The sequence below is a fragment of the Corvus cornix genome, chromosome 6, assembly GCF_000738735.6.
Source record: "Corvus cornix cornix isolate S_Up_H32 chromosome 6, ASM73873v5, whole genome shotgun sequence".
In the NCBI taxonomy this organism is placed as follows: Eukaryota; Metazoa; Chordata; class Aves; order Passeriformes; family Corvidae; genus Corvus; species Corvus cornix.
In genome coordinates, this window is record NC_046336.1 from 13502505 (window position 1) to 13522194 (window position 19690).

The 19690-nt window shown below is 54.1% G+C and overlaps 1 protein-coding gene across 1 annotated transcript; it reads right to left on the bottom strand.

Annotated features, from left to right (window-relative positions):
• Positions 1-4452: 4452 nt before the first annotated feature.
• On the bottom strand, positions 4453-12695 carry FGF8 (fibroblast growth factor 8). The gene is made up of 5 exons (XM_039554299.1): positions 12664-12695; positions 12543-12579; positions 10354-10534; positions 6010-6116; positions 4453-5006 (listed from the first exon to the last, which is right to left on the bottom strand). Exons 1-5 carry the CDS (start codon positions 12693-12695, stop codon positions 4719-4721), a joined length of 645 nt encoding a protein of 214 aa, XP_039410233.1. The 3' UTR covers positions 4453-4718.
• Between the last annotated feature and the right edge of the window lie 6995 nt (positions 12696-19690).

A 19690-nucleotide genomic window follows, 5' to 3' on the forward strand; every position in this document is an offset into this window, starting at 1 on the left:
TGAGATCCCCCACTGAGTCCCTGAGCATCCTCATTTCTGGCTATAAACCCCTTCCAAGGAGGAGTCTTGAGAGAGCGGGGGCTGAGACGATCCACAAGCTGCAGCCAGCCCCCACCCCCCTCCCCAAGAGGAATTGCTCTCACACAAATGAAATCTGTGTAATTAATGGGCAGGGGGCTGGACAGGTCTGAGATGAAAGCGTTTCCTGGACTTGTCCTTCATTTGCATGGTATCAGAAGCTGTTCAGTAGGTGTGACTTTTCCCACAGGGAGCCCTCAGTTCGGTGGCACAATAAAGCCAGAACTTCTTACCCAGAATTAATTAAAGGAGGGGGAGGGGGATGGCAGGGAAATGTTTGAAAGCTGAGCCTCATGCAATAAACAAACAGCCCAGTCGTCCTTCCCAAGCTAGAGCCTGCCTAAGGGAGCCTGGGCAAGCCCCAGCTCTGCCACAGCATCCCACAGCCCACCCAGCTCAGTGGGCACCCATATCCAAGCGCACCTCGTGGAAAAGTTGTAAACTGAGAGAAGGGGTGGGAGCAGAGACAGCATGTGCCAGAAAGTTTGGGGTTTGATTGATCAAGGCCTAGTGCAGCCCCTGCTCAGACAGCACATGCCTGTTTTCTTGCCACTTCAGTTTACTGCTGCCTGTCTACTCTGTTTCTCTGCCATAGAATCACAGAATGGTTTGGACTGGAAGGGACTTTAAAGGTCATCTAATTCCAAATCCTCTGCCATGGGCAGGGATACGTTCAACTAGATCAGATTGCTCAAAGCCCTGTTCAACCTGGCCTTGGGCACTGCCAGGGATGGAGCACCCACAGCTTCTCTGGGCAATCACAGCAGCATTTGATCTGAAAACAGCTCTTTCTCCTGCCTGATGTTGCCCTGGTGTGTTCACCCCACATTTTCTTCTTACCCTGTGTTGGCTGGCTGGACCAGATGGGCTTCCCTGTGATCTGGCAAGGCAGACGGTCGCAAACGTTGCTCAGCTCCAGCCTCGTCGCTGTGTCTGGATGGCACCGCACGGTGAAGCCCTCTCCGGGCAGGGACACACACACTGCTGCTTGGAGCTCAGGGTGGGGCCATCACCCCTGCTCCGACAGCCAGAGCAGCGAGGCTCCTCTCCTGCTTCATCTGCCACCTCCCTCCAGCCAGCTGGGGGCAGTGAGGGGGCTGCAGGGTGTCACTGGCAAGGGTGGCATTAGGAACAGGCACATGCCCACCACAAGGACTTTGCTAGCTCAAAGCAGAGGTTTCTGCCCAAAACACCCACGCTAACAGCAGGAGTTAACAGAAGCAAACACCCATCCCCAAAGCTCCCCATCCCCAGCACTCTCCTGCATCCAGCCCCATCTCATCATCCCACAGTCCCCAGGGCCTCTGGATGGCTGTGATTCTCAAGCTTGGTTCACACACCTGCTGATGAAGAAGGAAAAGGAAAAGTCCCACATTCCTGGGCTGATGATTGACCCTATGCATTCAAATAACAGCCAGGGTTTCTGTCACTGTGGAGGAACAGCAGGTACCACAAGGGACTGTCCCCACCTCCCTACATGGGTAGTAGAAGCCACCAGCCCTGGGGACAATGTGCACAGGACCCTGCATGATCTCCTCCAGACTTACCAAGGACTAAGTGGTATCAGTGCAGAGACAGGGTATGAGGAACCGTTAATTAATTCATTTACTCATTAACTTACTAGAAGTGGGCTCTTTAATCTTCCAAGCAATGGTGAAACAACCTTTGTTGACTAGAAGCTCAAGTTGGACAAATTTGAACAATAAACAAAGTCTCAGGCTGTAGTGCTCCATGGCCCCCCAAAAGCCCTTTAATGAAAAGTTGCTGACTAACCATGAACCAAGTGAGCAGGAGCCAGGCCTGGGTGCAGAGCAGACAGCAGGATTTGGAGGATAGTGTGGTACAGAGCTGTGCAGGGACACAGGGCTGTCCATACCCACCTCAAACCCCAGGGTGCTAGCTGCTCCCTGCTTCAGCTCTTGGCTGCATCCCAGGATGGCAGGGATGGGGGAACAGCCTTACCAGAGGTTGAGCACCCACACCATGCCCTCCCATAGCTGGGGCATTCGAAACAAGACAGGAGACATGGAGCCAGTCCTGTGCCTCTGCTACTTGTACCTGGAGCAGGCACCTGGCACCAATTCACTCATGGTCACAAAGCCATTAGGAAAAGCAGTTAGACAAATTAAAGGAGAAAAAGCAACCATTAAGGACTATCAAACACAATCGCTGCCTGGGGAAAGGCCAGGAGCAATTCGCTTTTAATTCCTGTAGCCTGTAAACCACAACAAAGTCTCGCCCCAGCAGTCATCTTCAGGCTTCTGCAGCCCTTGGATCCTTCCTAGGACAAAAGCCATCCATGCTATCCTGTGACTCAAGCAACATCCCTGATCTCTGTGATGCAGCAGTGATGCTCAGGTGCAGAGCACGGCCAAGTGCTCAGCCCCTTGTTTTCCCCCCTTGAAATGACTGATAAATATTGCCAGTTCAGCCCAGGCTGCTGTGTCAGGGCCTCAAACCCACAGATAAGTCTCACCCTGAGCACTAAATGATGTCACAGGCACCTCTGAACACAGCAACAGAACCAGGGCTGCCACCAGTGATGGTGAGACTCACCTTGCAGGACTGCTACATTTATGCAGTTTAACATATTTCAGTTTTATTCTTGTATGCTTCCATACCTTAGAACCACTCTGTATCTGAATCCCTGATCAGGTCCTGTAAGCAAGACCACGCACTGCAGCAGGGTTGAGTATTCTCTGAAGGAGGGGACCCAACAGCCCACTTTGCAGAGCCACCAAGCTCTTCCAGGTAAGAGAGGAGCAAATACCAGCTTTCTCTTGGAAAGCTTCATCCTGTGCTTGAAAGCAGTGATCAAGGCTCCATTGCACTATGTCCCCATTCAGCCTGCAGCAGGCCTTGCTCCCACCTGTCAAGGAGTTGGCATCTGCACATTGAACCTGGAATTTGCTGCAAGGAAAACCATGATTTCCACGAGATTCATCTGGGTTCAAAATCTTGGGGCAGTCTCCCACTTTCAACAGCTGTTCCCTTGGGAAGGAAATTGCACCAACCAGCAGCCTCAGCCCCATCCTGCACCTCACTGCCATCCTTTTTCACCCCTCTCCAACGTGTCTCTCCAGCCCCAACCCATCCCTGGAAAGCATCAGGCTCTGTCAGACTAATACAAACTTTTAATGCACATATTAAATAAATATTTCAATCATTTCATATTCAATTTGTACACAACCGAAACAAAACAAAAATCCTCAAGGAAACAGGAAAACCCCCAAACAATCAAAAAAGATTGAATGAAAAGTTACCCCTGGTTCTGGCTCCTATCCAGTGTCTTTGTTTGCCCTCCCCGTTAAGAATAATTGGTTTAACCCTTTGGAGAGAGTCACAGTCCCAGGGCAGCATGTGCAGAGCAGGGCTGGCTGAGGATGTTCACTCAAGAGATTTAATGTTTCCTTTGGGGTTGGGGTTTTTTTTCTTCTAAATAGAAAATTGGGCTTCTGTCAACACAGAAATTTTGAAAGAAACCCCCTCCTTTCCTAGGGGGACAAGGATGGCAGTATTTCTTATCAAAGAGGAAACCTGGAAGAGACAGTTGGCAATGGAAGCACCAACTATTATGACATGATACTGAATATTACCACAAAACAGCCTGGAATGGCTCCACAATAATTTGTAAACTTTGTTTAATTTTATGGATGAAAACTTGCATCTGATAAAAAAATATAGACAGAAAAAAAATATCAATTTTTGGTGAGAAGTTCACATTTTCCACGTGGGGAAAAAAATAATACCAGTTACCAGCCTGCTCCACAGCAGCTGTACCTTAGTACTTTAAAACAAACCAAATGCCAAAGATGCTCCCGTGGGTAAGAGGTACCAAGTCAGTTCAGGACTTTCTCTGGGGAATCCATCACCCCTGTCCTCTCCTGAGTAAAAAAGTAAGTTGAGAGTTGTGAAGCCAGCAGTGTTCTCAGAAGGATGCAAGCGACTTCCAGCAACCCCTTGCTCAGCCAAAGAAGTAGGCACATCCAAGGAAAGAAAGCACCCAGTGGTCCTCACCCCCAGGCGTCACAGTCAGCTCCCACAGGCAGTGCCCCCACATCACTCAGGCTGCAAAAACCACCTAGGGAATCTCCAACCACCTCCAAAATAAACCCCCTCCCCTTAGTTGTTTTCCAGCCTCTCCATCTTCTCCAGCAAGCATAGCATTAGTTCAGTTCATTTAAGTAGCACATCGCTTCCAGATTTGGATTTCCATGGTTTTTTTGCTTGTTTGTTTTAAACATGATTTTTTAACTCCTTTACCCCTAGAGCTACAAAAAAAAAAAAAAAAAAAAAATTACAAAATAAAGCGCAACCCCAAACAGACTAGAACATTTCTAAGTGAAGGGCTCTTCTCCCTTCACCAGTCTTTGAATGTTTCATTACTTTTAAAGCTGGAGTACAAAAATAGAGCCTCTCTCATTTTTTTCCTCTTTTTTTTTTTTTTTTTGTAAAAATCAAACACCCCCCACAAAAGTATCAACAACTAGAGCAGGTAATTTTTTTTTATCCTCCCCCTCCCATTTTTTTTTCTCTGTTTTGTTTAATACCCATAAGGGAAGGTCTCTACATATAGTCCACCAAGCTCAGAGGAACATCCTCCAGGAGAGATGCAGGCAGATGGGGCAGGGGCAGGCACATCAAGGGCCCGCTCTGGAGCTGGAGTTTCTAGTCCTTTTACTTCTCCGGTTGAAGGGGTAGTTGAGGAACTCAAAGCGTCTGTGGGGCTCGGTGGTCTGGTGGCCCTTGGGAAGCCTCTTCATGAAATGCACCTCGCGCTGGTGCTGCCGGGTCTTGGAGCCCTTGCGCGGGCGGCCCTTGCGGGTGAAGGCCATGTACCAGCCCTCGTACTTGGCGTTCTGCAGCGCTGTGTAGTTGTTCTCCAGCACAATCTCCGTGAACACGCAGTCCTTGCCTTTGCCGTTGCTCTGAGAAGGGGACAGGAGCAGAGATTTAAGCAACAGGCACTTGCTCAGAGGGCTGCTTCTCACTGCCCCACACTGGACTGACTGATGTGGCAACAGGGTTGCAGTGCTTGCGGGCAACCAAAGGCTCACTGCTCCCACAGGTCAGAATTGCCCAAAATCTGCTTTTCCTCAACAAGCCGCAGGGAGCAGGCATTGTGACACAAACACTGCTCATTGCTGCTTACATACCAGTGCAGCTGGTCCTAGCCTTAACTTCCACCACATCCATAAGGGAACTTTTGCCTCCACCTGTGCCTGGGTATAACCATAAGCAAACTCTCCGTCCCAGTTCACCCACACATCCTGTCCCCCTGGCGTCTTTAATATAGGAGGGGCATCGAGGAGCATTGGGTGGTAGGAGAAGTGACGTGAGGTCAGTGGTGCTGGTGCCCACTGATGCAGGTGGTGGGAGGAGCACGGGGTAGCCAGGAACTGAGCTCTCCCCATTATGGGCAGCAGCAGGACTAGAGAGGGACCCACACTGGGCAGCCCCCAGAAAGCAGCTGCCATGGAAAATCCTTGCAGATAATCACTGTTCTGGAGGGATTTTGCACATCCATTCCACCCCCCCCCGCCATGGGAAGGGGCATCGAGGCTCAGAAGCTGCATGACAAATCAGCGGGTGGTGGGGTCTGGCCTTGGGGCCAGCCCCATGGCGCATCTTAACATTCCTGGCATTTGTACCATGTAATCGTGGAGAATAGACCAGCAATCCGCCTATTTGTTCGGAGAGATAGAAGGAATGTGCCCCACACGGCACCCTCCCACCTCTCTTGCTCCCCCTCAGGCTGCAGGATGGCTTGTCCCCCTGCCCTCAAAAAGGCAGTGCTGGCTGAGCCCCAGGACCCCCATCTCACCTCCCCACCACACAGGTAGCTCTGTATCAGGTCAGAGCTCCTCTCCTGGCAGTCCCTGCTCCGTGTCCCCAGCAGTTCCCTGCCTTGCCCATACCCTTGCACCCTACCTTGCCAATCAGCTTCCCCTTCTTGTTCATGCAGATGTAGAAACCTGTGGCTGCCCCCTTGATACGCACGCGGCTTCCAAAGGTGTCTGTCTCCACGATGAGCTTGGCTGGGGAGAGCAACGGAGGGCAGAGAGGGAGGGAGGTCAGAGGGGCTGTGGGATAGAGCCAGCCCAGGTATGGAGACCCCAGCAATGAACCCTGGTGCTGAGCACTGCAGGCACATGAGCTCATGCAACTGAGCCAGAGAGAGCCCTAAAATCAGCACATGAGGTTAAGATACAGCTTTGTCCCTCCCTTAATCTGCCCCTATGTCCCTGCATGACCTTGGACATGATCCTTTGCCACCGTGAGCTGTGCTGGGTGGGGAGTAGCTCTGTTTTACCCCACTCCACGGGGCTCAGTGGTTCAGGTGCCACAGAGGTGTCCCAGATGGAGTCAGGGCAGCGAGCAGGGCTTGTGCTGGAGGTCTGGGTGTGTCTGTGGGCAAGAACCAGGCAGGCACCTTCTGGAAGCGCACAGCATGCTGCCAGCTGTCCCCAGCCCAGGGGACACTGCTCCATGTCCCTCTGCCAGGCCAGGGCTGCAGGAGGAGTAGTGACTTTGCAGCTGGCAGGGGAGGCGTGAAGGGTAACAGCCACCCTTTTAATGCCTTTCACCTTTGCACAAGTCGAGAGGGCGTATTGATTTGGTCTCAGTTTTTTAATGGAGGCATCGATCGACTTCTGAAGGAGCTATGCAAATCACTGGGTCGATGGGCCACCTATAAATAGAACTGTCACCTTCCCTCCCTGCCTTCACCCTGGGAACCCAAGCCCCAAAGCCCATCCATCCCCAGGGAAGGGGGAGGATGGGGACAGGACATCCTTCTTCCCAGTCCTGCAGCTGCTGTCCCCAGAGCAAGCCTCGATGGGGATGGTGGCTACCTGTTTGCACCTCAAAAGGTCTGTGCTATGCCAAGCACCGAAGAATTCCCCACGGTGCTGAAAAGCCAGCTGTGACTGCCCCATCAGCTCTTGTCCAGCATCAGCCCATAGTACCACAAGTGCTATCAGAAAAGGCAATTAGAGTACAGGCCACAAAGATTCCAAGCTGACACTCTTAATATGGGTTTAAGTCTGTTGATGCCCGATTTATCCCCTCTGATCTCTGCACAAGGGCCGCTCAGTTCATCAGGACTGTGGTTCACTGCAGCTTGCACATCTCTAGCCCAGCATGCTCAGCCTCCAGCAAGCCCCAGTGAGGGCAGTGCTGTGGCTCTGGAGTGGGAGGCTTGGCAGGAGGATGCTTTGAATGGCAGAAGGAGGCTGCGGGTACATACACACAAGCTAAAACGAGCCTAAATCACACTCTGGGTGAGGGGCAAATGTCCCCTCTGTCTCTGCAATGCCTCAATCCTGTTCCCTGTTATGATGGATGCTGCTCAGGTCAATGGCACCAAGGGTGGGGACAGCAAGCAGGCAGTGCTGGCAGCCACTGAGTTGACCAATGGAAAGATCATCCCCAAATTTGCTGGGGCTGACTGATTTGGTGCTGTCAGGCAGGCCAAGCTTGATGTGCATGCAGGCACCCCCTCCCGTCAGCATCACCCTGCAGCATCTCTTGTCCCCAAGCTACCGTGCACTCACATCCCCCTACTCCTAGGCAGGCACAGATTGAACTCAGAGACAGGAAATTTGGGAAGAGCCGACTCCAGGCTGTGCTGATCAATGCCCAGAGCCTGACAAGCACCTAGCATCCCCAAAATCACCCACGGGAGCGATGGCACTCTGCAAACAAAGCACTGAGACAGTGACCCCCTATTTATCTATATTGGGGAAAGGGGGAATTGATCTTGGAGGCAGTAAAAGGTTTGAGGAGAATTGATTTTTCTCTCTGAGCGATAGAAAGAGCTGGGAGGGAGGGAGGGATGAAGAGGGAGAGAGGGAGGGAGTGGGAGGCCTTGGCCTCAGTGAGCACAAAACCCTGCTTTAAAGATGCACATTGCTTCTCTTTTGGACTTTTCCCTTTTTTTTTTTTCTTTTTCCCCAAAGGGCAGCTGTGATTTACAGCCACCAGACGGGTTTGCTGCCCTGCACGAGCCCAGCCCATGTGTCGCTCCGGCCCCCTCATCCACAGAGGATAAAGACAACCTGGCCCCAGGGACTTGCACCCCTAGACCCTTGTAGGCAACTCGTGAACCTTGCAAACTCCAGCCCCAGCCAGCAGAAAACCCTGGGCATAGATAAAAACCAGCAAGTGGGCAGAGAGCTGTGCTGGTGTCCCCAGCCACTCGTGGGGCTGAGTTCAAGCTGCAGCTGGCAGTGGTTTTCTTGGTGGCAGGCACAGCCTGGGAGGGACAAGCTGGGCTGCAGCTTCCCTTAGAATTAAGGCCGCCCACCTTCCCTTAGAATTAAAAAAAGTCAATCAAATATTGACAATTAAGATAAATAACTGAAAACGCCAGACTTGATGTTAAGTCGGCTGTAAAAATGTCAGCGTGGGGAAAGGGGTCATCTGCAAAAATAAATCAACCCCTTTTACACACCCACCCCCAAAAATGAGACAGAAAAAAAAAAAAAAGGCAGAAGGAACGGCTTGGGGAGGGGGGGATCCTTGCTGCAAAAGTGGATTTCTAGATAACATTTGGGGGGAGTCCTTTTTTTTTTTTTTTCCTCCCTCTTTTGGGGAGGGGGCGAGGCTTAACATTTTCAACTCCATTCTTTCATTTAAGTGACAGATTTATCCCAGTAAAATTATGTTTCATGCTCAAACTTTGAAGGGAAAGTGGCTACGTAAATGCTGAAAAAATGCAGCGAGACACACTTGATCCCCCAACTGGACTGCGAAGAGGAGAAAGTATTCAGGAAATGTTAAAAAAGGTGAAAGTAAGAAGCGTTTTAATAGTTCTTCCAGACATGGGGGCCTCCCTAGAGATTCATACAGAACAATCCTGAACCTCTATTTTAACATTTACAGACTTGCAACTCTTTTAAAACTTTACATCTGAAAAACTGCTTGTTCTCTTTCTGGTTTAGATCAGTCTTCATTTTCCTCCTTAGCTCTTCAAATGCTTAACCTTTCTTTATTACATTTTAATAGAGTTTTTCAAGCCACCACCAGTCCCCTCCTTCTGGCCTTATTTAAACCTGGTTGTTATTTAAATATGCACTAACTGTTTTTTAAAATCCAGGCGTTAGAGGTCTAAAACAAGATGGGATTTTCTTTTTTTGCTTGGGAAATTAGCTACTGCCCTTTGAAGCTAGATCTGCTCCAGTATGGGAATAATTCATTTGCAAGATTAATTCTGGATGTATGGAATATCACATGGAACCTGCACTGTGCTTACACTGATAATGTCCAGGGTGAAATTTTCAGCCAAACTAAAATGAAGAAAAAGCCCCCAAAACCCAGAAAGGTAAAGAAAAAAATTGCTCCTACTAATCTACCCAAGCAAGGTAGGGAAATTGCAGCTAATACCAAAGAACAAGAGTTGCAATCCCTGTGCACAACACACAGGAACGCAGGTGCTTCCCTGCCCCGGGTGCAGGATCAGGCCTCCCGCAGCCGGCCCCGTGGCGCTGCCAGGGCTCGCTGGCCCCACTGACCCCTGCGCCACGTTTGACCATCCCAGCGTGGCAGTAGCTCACACCACCAAAGTATTTGGGCTTCAAGAGTCCCCAGCGGAGAGACCGGTCCCCCTGCCCTAGAGAAGGTGGGGGTTTTGGGGAGAGGGTGCCAGGACGATGCAGAGGGGCTGTGGCAGAGCACAGGCTCTCACGCTTGCAGAGTCCCTGCTTTGTCTCTAGAGACACCGCAGCATCTTCACCTGCAGCTGACTGCCTCGCTGACCCTCTGCTCGGGATTTGTGAGGAGAAGAAAGGGATGGGACTATATCAGGAAAATGCCACTTTAGACAGTCCTAGTTCAGGGAAGGCTTCCAAAGCAGTCATTCCCCCTTTCTCCTCCCTGCCTCTTCTTTTTCAAATTTACTTTCTGTTTCTGTTTCAGAAGGAAGTCTCAGGGATTCCCATCCCTCTAAAGAGCTGGGATGAAATGACTGCTGATGCTCAGGATGCCACAGCCCCGAGCCCTCTGAGTCAGGTGCAAACCAAGAATTAAAAGGAAAGAAGCAGAGCCTATCCTTCAAGAACTGGTCCCCTCCCTTGGCACAGGGAACCCGCCCTCACCTTGAATCACACAGCTGCTGATTACTGACCCCTATGTTCTCCTTTTACAAGCCCCCACAAGCTGAACGATTTTAACGATTTCTGGCTAACAAACAGGACGGAAATCATCAATCGCCACTATGGGCTGCAAACACCTCCCCAGGTCCCCCCCTCGCCTGCCCACATCGTGTGTCCTTACCGTGCACATCCCCATCCTCTGCCATCGCATTGATTTTCTTGTTGTCCAAGATCTGCACATGTTTCCCGCTGGTCCGGCTGTACAGCTGGTAGGTACGGACAAGCCGCCGGCTGAGCTGATCTGTCACCAGGCTCTGCTCCCTCACATGCTGTGTAAAATTAGGTGGGGACTGAACAGTTACCTTTAGGAAATTAAAAAATATACAACACACCATTATAATCTCTACTCCTCAGCGGGGCAAATGGGCTTTACGGGGAGGCCAGGAGCCAGGACCGCGGCGGTGCCTCCTGTGCCACCAAAATCTTTCCAGGAGAAGGAGCACTAAGCTCTGGGACACAGTGATCAGAGCCCTATACAGAGCTCTAGACATGCCCGAAGCAGAGGGGCAGGTGGCTCGGGACTACAACAGTGCTTGGTGAGCCCAGAAGCCCCTCCAGGGCTCAGGGGGTCCTAACTGGCGCTGGGGTACCTTGAGATGGGCGTCAAGGCTGGGAGGTGGAAGGGGTCGAGGCGAGACATGCAGGATGGCACTGTGTTGCCCTCTCAAGGGGCTGATGCTTTCATCCCACACCTCTTTCACCTCTGCAGGAACATACTACTACTCCAGCTGCCCCAGGCACATATCCCAGCAGTTTCAACAGCTGCCTGTCCTCTGGGTCTCAGGCTCTTTATTTGCTCCCAAATATCCCACTCAATAAGCTCTTCCAACACAAAGTCCACAGAGAAGGTAGAGCTGTGAGGTATAAGAATTACAAGAAAACCATACCCCAGCCCAGGTATTTAGTGGTATAACAACCTGAGGATACCAACATGCTACCCATGCAATCACAGTCCTCATCCCCAGTCAGTGCCAGCACGGGGTCTTCCCCAGCCCACCAACCCGTTAGTCCCAGAGCTGCAGCTGAGCCCATCCTCTCCAGACCCGACACTGCTGCTCCTGGGCTTTAAATGATTTTCATGAGCAGCCAAACCTGCTCCCCCCTCAGCCCCGGCTCACAAGCTGGCACAGAAGTCTTTTTCCCCCCTCGTCTCAAATCCCTCTTTTAAGTCTGGAAAGTTTCGCTGCTCCCTGACATTTATAAAGATGTATTCTGAGCAAATGTTAGGAGATCGCTCCTTTCAACATCAGAAGGCTGGGACTACCCCCCACCACCCCCACGTCAAATGGGAAGATTTCCTCCTGTCTTAAACAACAACAGAAAACCACAATAAAAGCAAAAGCCGCTGCTCTCTCAAAGCCAGCTTTATAGAGATATCTCCCCTTGACAATGTCATCTCTCTCCCTCTGCTTCTGCCTGTGCATGTGTGTTTCCTATAGACGGGTTTTGGATAATACAGCAGGATTCTCTCCCCAGCTCTGATGAGGGTACCATGTGGAGGAGAGGTCATTAGCCATGCTGCTATTTGGTCTCCATCTCATACTCCAAAATATTACAGCTATGTTTTTATACAACTGCACACTCCCAGTGCTCCATTCCCTTCACTATTCAGCTGGAAATTCCATTTTTTCCCCCCAAGCTTCCAGGAAAATAACAATAATAAAAAAAGTAGCTTAAAGGGCATTTTAAACAAAGCTTCTGCACCTGTGATCTCAGGGGGAAGGGGGGGCTTCACCCCGGTTTGGAGGCGCACCGCTCCCAGCGACGCGTGCCTGCTGGTATGCGGGTGTTGCACAAGCTCTGCCCGGGACGTTTAATCTATTCGTGTCACTTCTGCCTCTGCCGATACAAACCAGCTATGCTAAAGTCTGACACTTTTAAGCTGAATCAAAACCTGCGCTTTTTACTAAGGCTTTTGCAGGGTTTCTTTTCCTCTTTTTAATTCTGCTTTACTTTTTTGGATGAAGCCATATAGGAGGGAAAAAAAACGGAGGAGAAGGATGGGGGTATCCACAGTGTAATTAGAGGTCGGGGGACGGGAATTAAAGCTGCTTTAAGATAACCCTGCGTATTTCCTTGAAATCCCGGTACTCCCTGCCTCGCAGCCGGAGTCCCCCGCACCGTATTTTGCGTCCCGGGAAAGGTGGGTTCCCCCTTGGCTCCGGCTTTTTACGACCCGGCAACTTTTGTCTCCTGGGTTTTAAACGGCTCCTCTTCCCTGTCTCCCTCCCTGCCGAGCCGCTCGGCGGCGGCGGGGCACCCCCCATCCCCGCGGGGCGAACAAAGCCGGGCAGCCCAGCGGGCTCTTACCTGGGCTTGCAGGCAGAGGACGAACAAGTGCATTAACCTGGGAGGGGGAAAAGCGGGAGAGAGGTGTGAGCCGGGGGGGCTGCGGGCGCGGGGCGGGAGAGCTGGGGCTGCCGGTACTCACACGTAGCTGAAGAGCGAAGAGCAGGGGTCCATCGCGGCGCCGATGCGGAGCCGGGGGCCCGGGGCCCGGCGGCGGCGGGGAGCGCCCGGGGGGCGCGGCGCTGCCTCAGCTCCTCGGTTCCTCTCGCCCTGCCGGCACGTCCTCGCCCCAAAGAAAGGAGGGCACAAGCGGCTACAGAGGGGAAAGGCCCCGGGGACCCGACCGCCCGCCCAGCCCCCGGGGCGCTCGGCCGGCGGCCCCTGCCGCGGGGAGCCCCCCGCCCCGCTCCGCGGCCCCGCTGCCTCCCCGGGAGGCGAAGCCGACCCGCAGCCCCGACGGCGGGGGCGGGCGCGGCCCGGGGCGGCAGCCGCAGCGGGGGAAGCCCGGCCGGACGCCCGCTACCCTCCCGGCCCCGGCGGTACCTGCCGAAGCGGAGCGAGCGGCGGGCCAGGTGTCGCCGGGGCTCGGGGCTGCCACTAAGGGCCGGGCTCCGCGGCCAGTCGCCGGCGGGACTCCCTCCCCACCCCGTGCCTCAGTTTCCCCATCGGTAAAACGGGGTTTAAGGGCTCGGAGGGTGGGTCGTGGATGCGGTTCCCCCCGCTGGGGGTTCGCCGCTCCGCGGGCGCGTTGTGGATTGGGAGCGGGCGGGCGAGCCCTCCCGGGACGTGCCAGACATTAAAAGGATTACCGGAGGAGGGGGATGGAGGGGGCCGGAGTTTCGAGAAGGAGTGAGGCTGAGCAAATACCTCCGCCGGGGTAGGGAGCGGGACACCCCCGCTTTCTCCGCGAGCATCCCCGCCGGGCGCTTACCTTGCGGAGCGGGCGGGCGCCCTCAGGGCCGGCGCTGCGGGGCCATGGGGCCGGGCGGCGGCGGCGGCGGGACGGGGCTCAGCCCCGCAGCCCGGGCAGGGCCGCCGAGGGCTGCATTGTTCCGGCGAGCCCCGGCCCTCCCGGCCCCGCCACCTGTTGCGCACCGGGGCGGGGGCTGCGGCGGGGCTGCAGCGGGCGGCCCCCGGGGCCGGTACCTGGCCGGGGCCGGCGCCGCCTGCTCGGCGCTGAGTGACAGCTGCTAATTTGCCGGCCGTGCCCCGCTGCCGGTCCCCGCGCTCCCCGCGCCCTCCTTTATCTTATCAGAGCCCATAATTACAATTGCTATTTTGCTTCCTCGAATCAGCAATCAGCGCTATCTGCCGCCGCTGGAGAGGCAGCTCCTGTCAGCCGCCCCTGCGTGACAGCGCGGCGGCTGCCCCGCCGCACCAGCACACACACCCACAGAGACACACGCGTGCACGGCCCGCCCGCACACACACACGGCCCCGCACACGCACATACATGCACGCTACCCTCACACACACAGGCTCCACGCAGTCCCTTTCACGCACGCACAGCTGGCACATGCGTGCAGCCTTTCCCATGAGGTCCCCTCCGTCTCACTTGCACCCCTGGCACACTGTGCACCCCCCAGCACAGTTATTCACCCTTCGCTTTGCTTACCCCTACCCGCAAAATACACCCCTCTGCCTCACACACAGACACACAGCTGCAGCCACGGGACAGTTCTCTCTCTCGTGTGCACGCTGACACGCAGCTTGCGCACCTTTCCCCTTGCTCAGGCACCCAGCAACCCTAGACACAAGAGCACCAACACCTCTCCCCACCATACAATGCGTCACCCCAAAACTCTGCCTACTGTCACCTCTGGGGATGGATCTCCCAGGGTTCTCACCTGATCTTGCCCAGCATCCTCACTGCTGAGGGGTGCTGCAAGCAGGTGCGGGAGCCTGGGCACTGCCCCACCACTGGGCTGACCCCACAGGGCCCAAGGAGAAAACAGTCCCTGTATCAGTATTAACAAACCCAGTACAGCACAGAATGAGCAACTGCCTTGTGCTGGCCAAAATTCCCCCAAAATTCAGGTCCTTGTTCAGTTTCTTTCCCTCTTTTTGGTGCAAAAGATTTTAAGGATGTTTCTGAGGGGGCATCCTATGTGTAGAAAGAAGTCTTGGGCCAAGCCTGCATTTAACTGGAAACATTTAGGAGGACCACAGGAACAGGCAGGACAGGCACTGAAGGTGCTCGGCAGAAGCAGGAGCTGGTTTCCAAGGGCAGGACACATTCACATACTCAGCTCATCACTACAGCACATGGTCAGGGGAAAAATCCTCCAGGATGAGCTGTGTGAACAGCTGATGTACCACAGCACGGATGAGGTGGATCCTCATATTCCCCTCTCTGCACTGCCTAAGGAAAACCAGGCAAAACCAAAGCAGGAAGCACTAGACACTCCTGATGTTCTAAATTCAGACAATCCCCACTTTTTTATACAGAAAAAATTCAAGGAATTTAGTCTATTTCCCAGATGCTGCTCTCCTTCACCAGTGGCCGTCTCCACTTTACCCCTGGTGGGCACAGGATCAGGTACACATTATCCTGCACACTACAGTCTACTCAATAGCACCGTGTCCAGAATAGTCTGGGCTGCCTTAAATTGGGAGATTTATGGTGTCCTGTACGGGGTCAGAGGCAGCCACAAGCTGACAGTTCTGTGTGCCCCCTGCCCTCGGCAAACAGGCTCAAGTGCCAGTCATGGCTGTAAAATCAAGCCAGTGTGGGATCACCCAGGAGCGGCCACACTTCCCCTGACAGCAGATGACAGATGATGCTCCTGTCAGCCATCCCCGGGCCTACAGCCAAAGCCTCCACAGGCCCCATCCTACCCCACCTTCGGGAAGGGAAGAGAAATGAGAAGGTCGGTGACAGCCAGGGACCAGCAGCATCATGGCTGCTGGGCTCATTCCACCTCTGCTGCTGCCTTGGATCATGCCCACAGTCTGCTCCTTGCAGGGAAGCCAGGTGCCTGCACAGAGGCATTTGCCTTCTTCCCTTGGTGCTTCCCAGCCCACCTGTGTTCATATCAAGTGTGACACCCCCCACCGCCTTTTGTTTCTAAGTAAAAAACCTTTTTGGATAGGCTCTCTCCCGTGCCAGGCAGCACAAGGGAAATCTGTGTGCCTGTCAGCTCCTTCACAGGCCATCTGAGATAAGCCCCCTGGTCCACGGGGTGAGGGTCCCCTCCATCCCCAGGCAGTGAGGCTAAATGGCTTGTCTGGCTCTCCTGGGGAGAAGAGAAACTCCAGCCCTGTGCTCCTGAGACCAGCTGGGCCTCAGGCCAAACTGCTGTGGAGATGGTGGAAGAAAGCCCCTTGTGGCAGAAAGACTTGGGGACCTGCTGTGCCCCCAGCGCTTGAAGCAGCCACTGGGCTGTGATCCCTGGAAGAGGCTCACCAGCATGGTCCCATCAGATCTTGTCCTGCTACCCCACTGCTCCACTGCCCTGGTCTGCAGAACTGGGACCATGTTTAGACTGGTCAGGTACAGAAGTGTTTTTCTTCAGAGAAGACCTCATGTGTTTTATGTTCATCAGGGATGTTAAATGCTGCAGATGATGCAGCAGGCATGTGAGCTGCAGCCCTCCCATCCCCTTTCCCACAAAGCTGAGTTTTGTTTTCCCAAGGTGCAGCCACAGGGCTACGACACCAAGAAGCAGGAGCTGAGAGAGGAATCAGGACACGGAGGTGTCTGTCCCAGCCTGGCTGGGGTCCAGGCTTGCTCTCAAACTTTGCCCATGTCCTTCACCCTACACAGAGCCTCCTGGCAGCTGGAAACTGTGGAGGCAGCTCCTGGAGCAGCCTAGACTGTGGTAAGACAGGAAGCAGACCAGGAGAGGATTTGAGAAGGAAGGGACAGCAGGAGAGGGACTGTGAGACTCTGGGAGAGGTCTGTGCCGCTGTACAGCAGAGACTGGAGAGAGCACAGTGGGGGCTGAGGAAAGCTCTTCCCATTCCCCTTGTGATGCTCAGCATGGCACCCCCACACCCAGAGCCACCCCAGCACCATGCCTTCTCTTTCCCAGGATGTCCCTTAGCACACCTGCAGGACACAGACAGGTTCCAGCTCCAACTTCCTGCCTGCTTCTTCATCACCCCCATCTATCCCAGTCCACATCAGAAATGGTCCACATACACCCCCTTCCTTGTGCAGGGTGACGAACAGCAGTGCCAGCTCCTGCTCCCCACAAGAGATCAAAGCCAGCAAGGAGCATCAGCCTGAAACCTCTCCACTAGCATCCCTTATTTCAGAAAGGCAGAAACAAGAAAAACAACACCAACCACAGCTTTAGGGGCAAGCAGGCCAAACTGGGCTGAATGGAAACAAGGGCTTCTAGCAAACTGGGAGTTCATGTCATAAGAGGAGCCTAGGAGAATCTGGGGTGAGGGGAAGCCAGCAAAACACCCACAGGAGTTTTGCCTTGAATACCTCTTTCAGGGGGAACTACCAGTGAATAGTTTCAGGGGAAACTATCAGGTGGAGGAGCAACCAGGACACTGCTGTCACTCACAGAGAGAGGCCAATAGGCACAGTTCCCTGCTCCTGCCAGGCAGGGACATAGACAGGACCACAGCGCTAATCCCGACTGATGGAGGAGAGCAGTACCTGCAGCAGCACACAGCAGCACTGAGCGAGCCAGAGGGCGAGGAAAGCTCCTCTCTGCAGGTGCAGAGAACTCAGACAGCCTGGGGACTGCGAAAGGGGACAGGCAGTGTAGGCAGGGGGGTTGAGGGTTAGCCAAAGACTGGGACACACGAAGATGAGGACACTGAAGCGCAAGAAGCACTGCCCAATACCTGAGCATCTCTCTCTGCTCCAACACCTTATGAAGAACAGCCAAAATGCACAAACCCCAGGATCCTGTAATGTTTTACAGCCATGCCTGGAGGATGCTTGGCCATAAACCAACTTTTTCCACCCCAAAATAAAGGCACGGGGGCTTCCCAGCAAAGCCAGAGGGATACTAGCCCACTCCACCCTCACTCTTCCCAGCCCGCCAGTCCAGTGCCCCCAGCCCTGCCTGCTGAGCCTTCACTGTGGCTTTAATGGGGCGTTTCAGAGGCAACAGCAGTCCTCCATGGCTGAACAGCACGGAGCAGCCTGGGGCAATCCCACTGCTCACCATTAACCTGTCCCCACCCCCCAAAGGGAAGGAACTTGGTGAAACCCCACTGGGATGTGTTACATGGGAATGACCTTGTCTTCACTACCCACAGCACCAAGGCAGCCCCGGGGCAAACGAGGAGCCCTGGGAAGGGGAGACACAGCCCACTCACAATTAATTCTTCTCTCTATTCAATTACTAGCAGCAAGACTGAGGCATGTTTTGTGGGCGGTGGGAACACCAGGCCAGGAGACTGCCCCTGTGTTCTGGTCACAGCCCCCTGGAGCTGTGCCCACCCCTGTGCAGGACCAAACTGGGTGACGTGGCCCTGTCTGGTCACTTTTCAGCAGCCTGCTCTCACAGCTTCGTTTCAGGGAATTGGGCTGACTCCTCTGCCCTTCACCACCTCCTGTCCCTCCTGCCCAGCAGCACTCTAGAAACACAACCTTTGCTTCCATAATTTCAGTCTGTGCTCCTGGAATTGCGGGTGTCAATATTGGCTTCACCATCCTTCAGTGGCCACGTGCTGGCTCCTAGGCAGCAACACTCCTGCAGATCAGAGGAGACAAAGCTGGGCTCTGCTTTCCATCCAGCCTAGGCAATAGGGAGGAGAGTCACCACTCACAACAGCAGGGCTGCTGGCATAGCAGGGGCAGCCTGGGCAGCTCAGCATGTGGCAGCTTCACTCCTGGTCCCCAGGCAGAGCAGGGTGTCATCCCGTCACCCAGGATGGTCCATGGATGCATACATGGATTTTCCAGTGGTGTTAAGCATCCCCTGCATTTGGCTCCGCTGAGGCCAGTGCTGTTCTCATCTCTGGTATCCCCACCCAGCACTTGGGGTGAGCCAGGCACATGGGTAATGATCTGGCAGAGCTGAGCGAGGCCAAAGCCTTATGGAGGGCACTGAAGGGCAGACACCTGCTCAGGCCCCATCCATCGGCAAGCAGAGAGAACTGGGATGGCTCTGCAGCTACCCAGCTCAGGAAGGGGTCCGCACAGAGTATCACAGCTGGGCTTGAGCTAGGCAAGCCAGAAACAAAAACCAAAGGCTCCCAGTTCAAATGGGACCAGCTTAGGGAGAAGGTGACATCTCCAACCCTGCATGATTTAAACCCGAGGTTGAGTATTTCTGCGCAATTCTGCTCTGCATCGAACAGGGGTCAGCAAACAAGCAGCCTGACCAGGAATGGCCATGACACGCCTGCATGGGGAAGGGGTGGCACACATGGACATGTGGATGAGGATGTGTGTGCTCATGGCACTTGGGAAGCTCCACTCCATTCCTGACCCTCTTGTACAGACCAAACAGCGCCTCTAGGACTTGGTCCCAAGACATCCCTGGCTGGCACAACTTCCCAAGCATCATAGCCCCAGCCCAAGCAGCAGCACCCTCCTGAGGGTCTCCAGCCACACATCATCAGGCAGGGCTGGGAAGAGGGGGGTCAAAGCCAGGCTGGGTAGGAAGGGGCTCCACTGGCCACCCAGGAAGATGGGAGCCATCACTCAATGCCAGGTGTCACTGTCCTGTCTGCGGGATGGAGTCTGTGGCTCCTTCAGTATCATGAGTAGCTGAGACAGAGACACAAAATGCTCTTCCTTTCTTGCCTCACTTCCCAGCCAGCCCCATCAGGCAATTTGGTTTGGTTTGGGTCCTCTTAGGAAGAGGACTTCTGTGCCCAGCCTGCAGTGGGATTAAGCCTAAAACCAACAGCATGGCCCGGGGGGGGGGGGTGCTGTACGTCAGCTGTAACTCTACCTTAGTTTGTTTGCTTACAGCATCCACCCAAAATGCCCGTGTGTGTCTCTGGGCCTCTGTGTCAGTGGCAGCTGAACTGCTGACCCCAGGAGTTTGCAAAACACCAGGGTTAGGGCCCTTTGACATCCCAGCCCAGCAGAGCCACAGCTCTTCCTGACCCTGGCCCCGAGGAGCCAGGCCCTGGGGCACCCCACATGGCCCTGCGAGAGCTGGGGCTATGGGGGGAGACAGTGGGGCCAATGGGAGTGAACCCCAAAGGAGTGTTGGACACACTTCCCATGGCACTTGCTGTTGTCC

Coding starts and splice junctions, on each gene's coding strand:
- FGF8 (XM_039554299.1), bottom strand. CDS start 12,695: ATGGACCCCTGCTCTTCGCTCTTCAGCTACGT. Junction 12,580..12,663: donor TCTTCGCTCTTCAGCTACGT/GTGAGTACCGGC, acceptor TCCCCCTCCCAG/GTTAATGCACTTGTTCGTCC. Junction 5,007..6,009: donor AGGGGAAGCTGATTGGCAAG/GTAGGGTGCAAG, acceptor TCCCCTTCTCAG/AGCAACGGCAAAGGCAAGGA.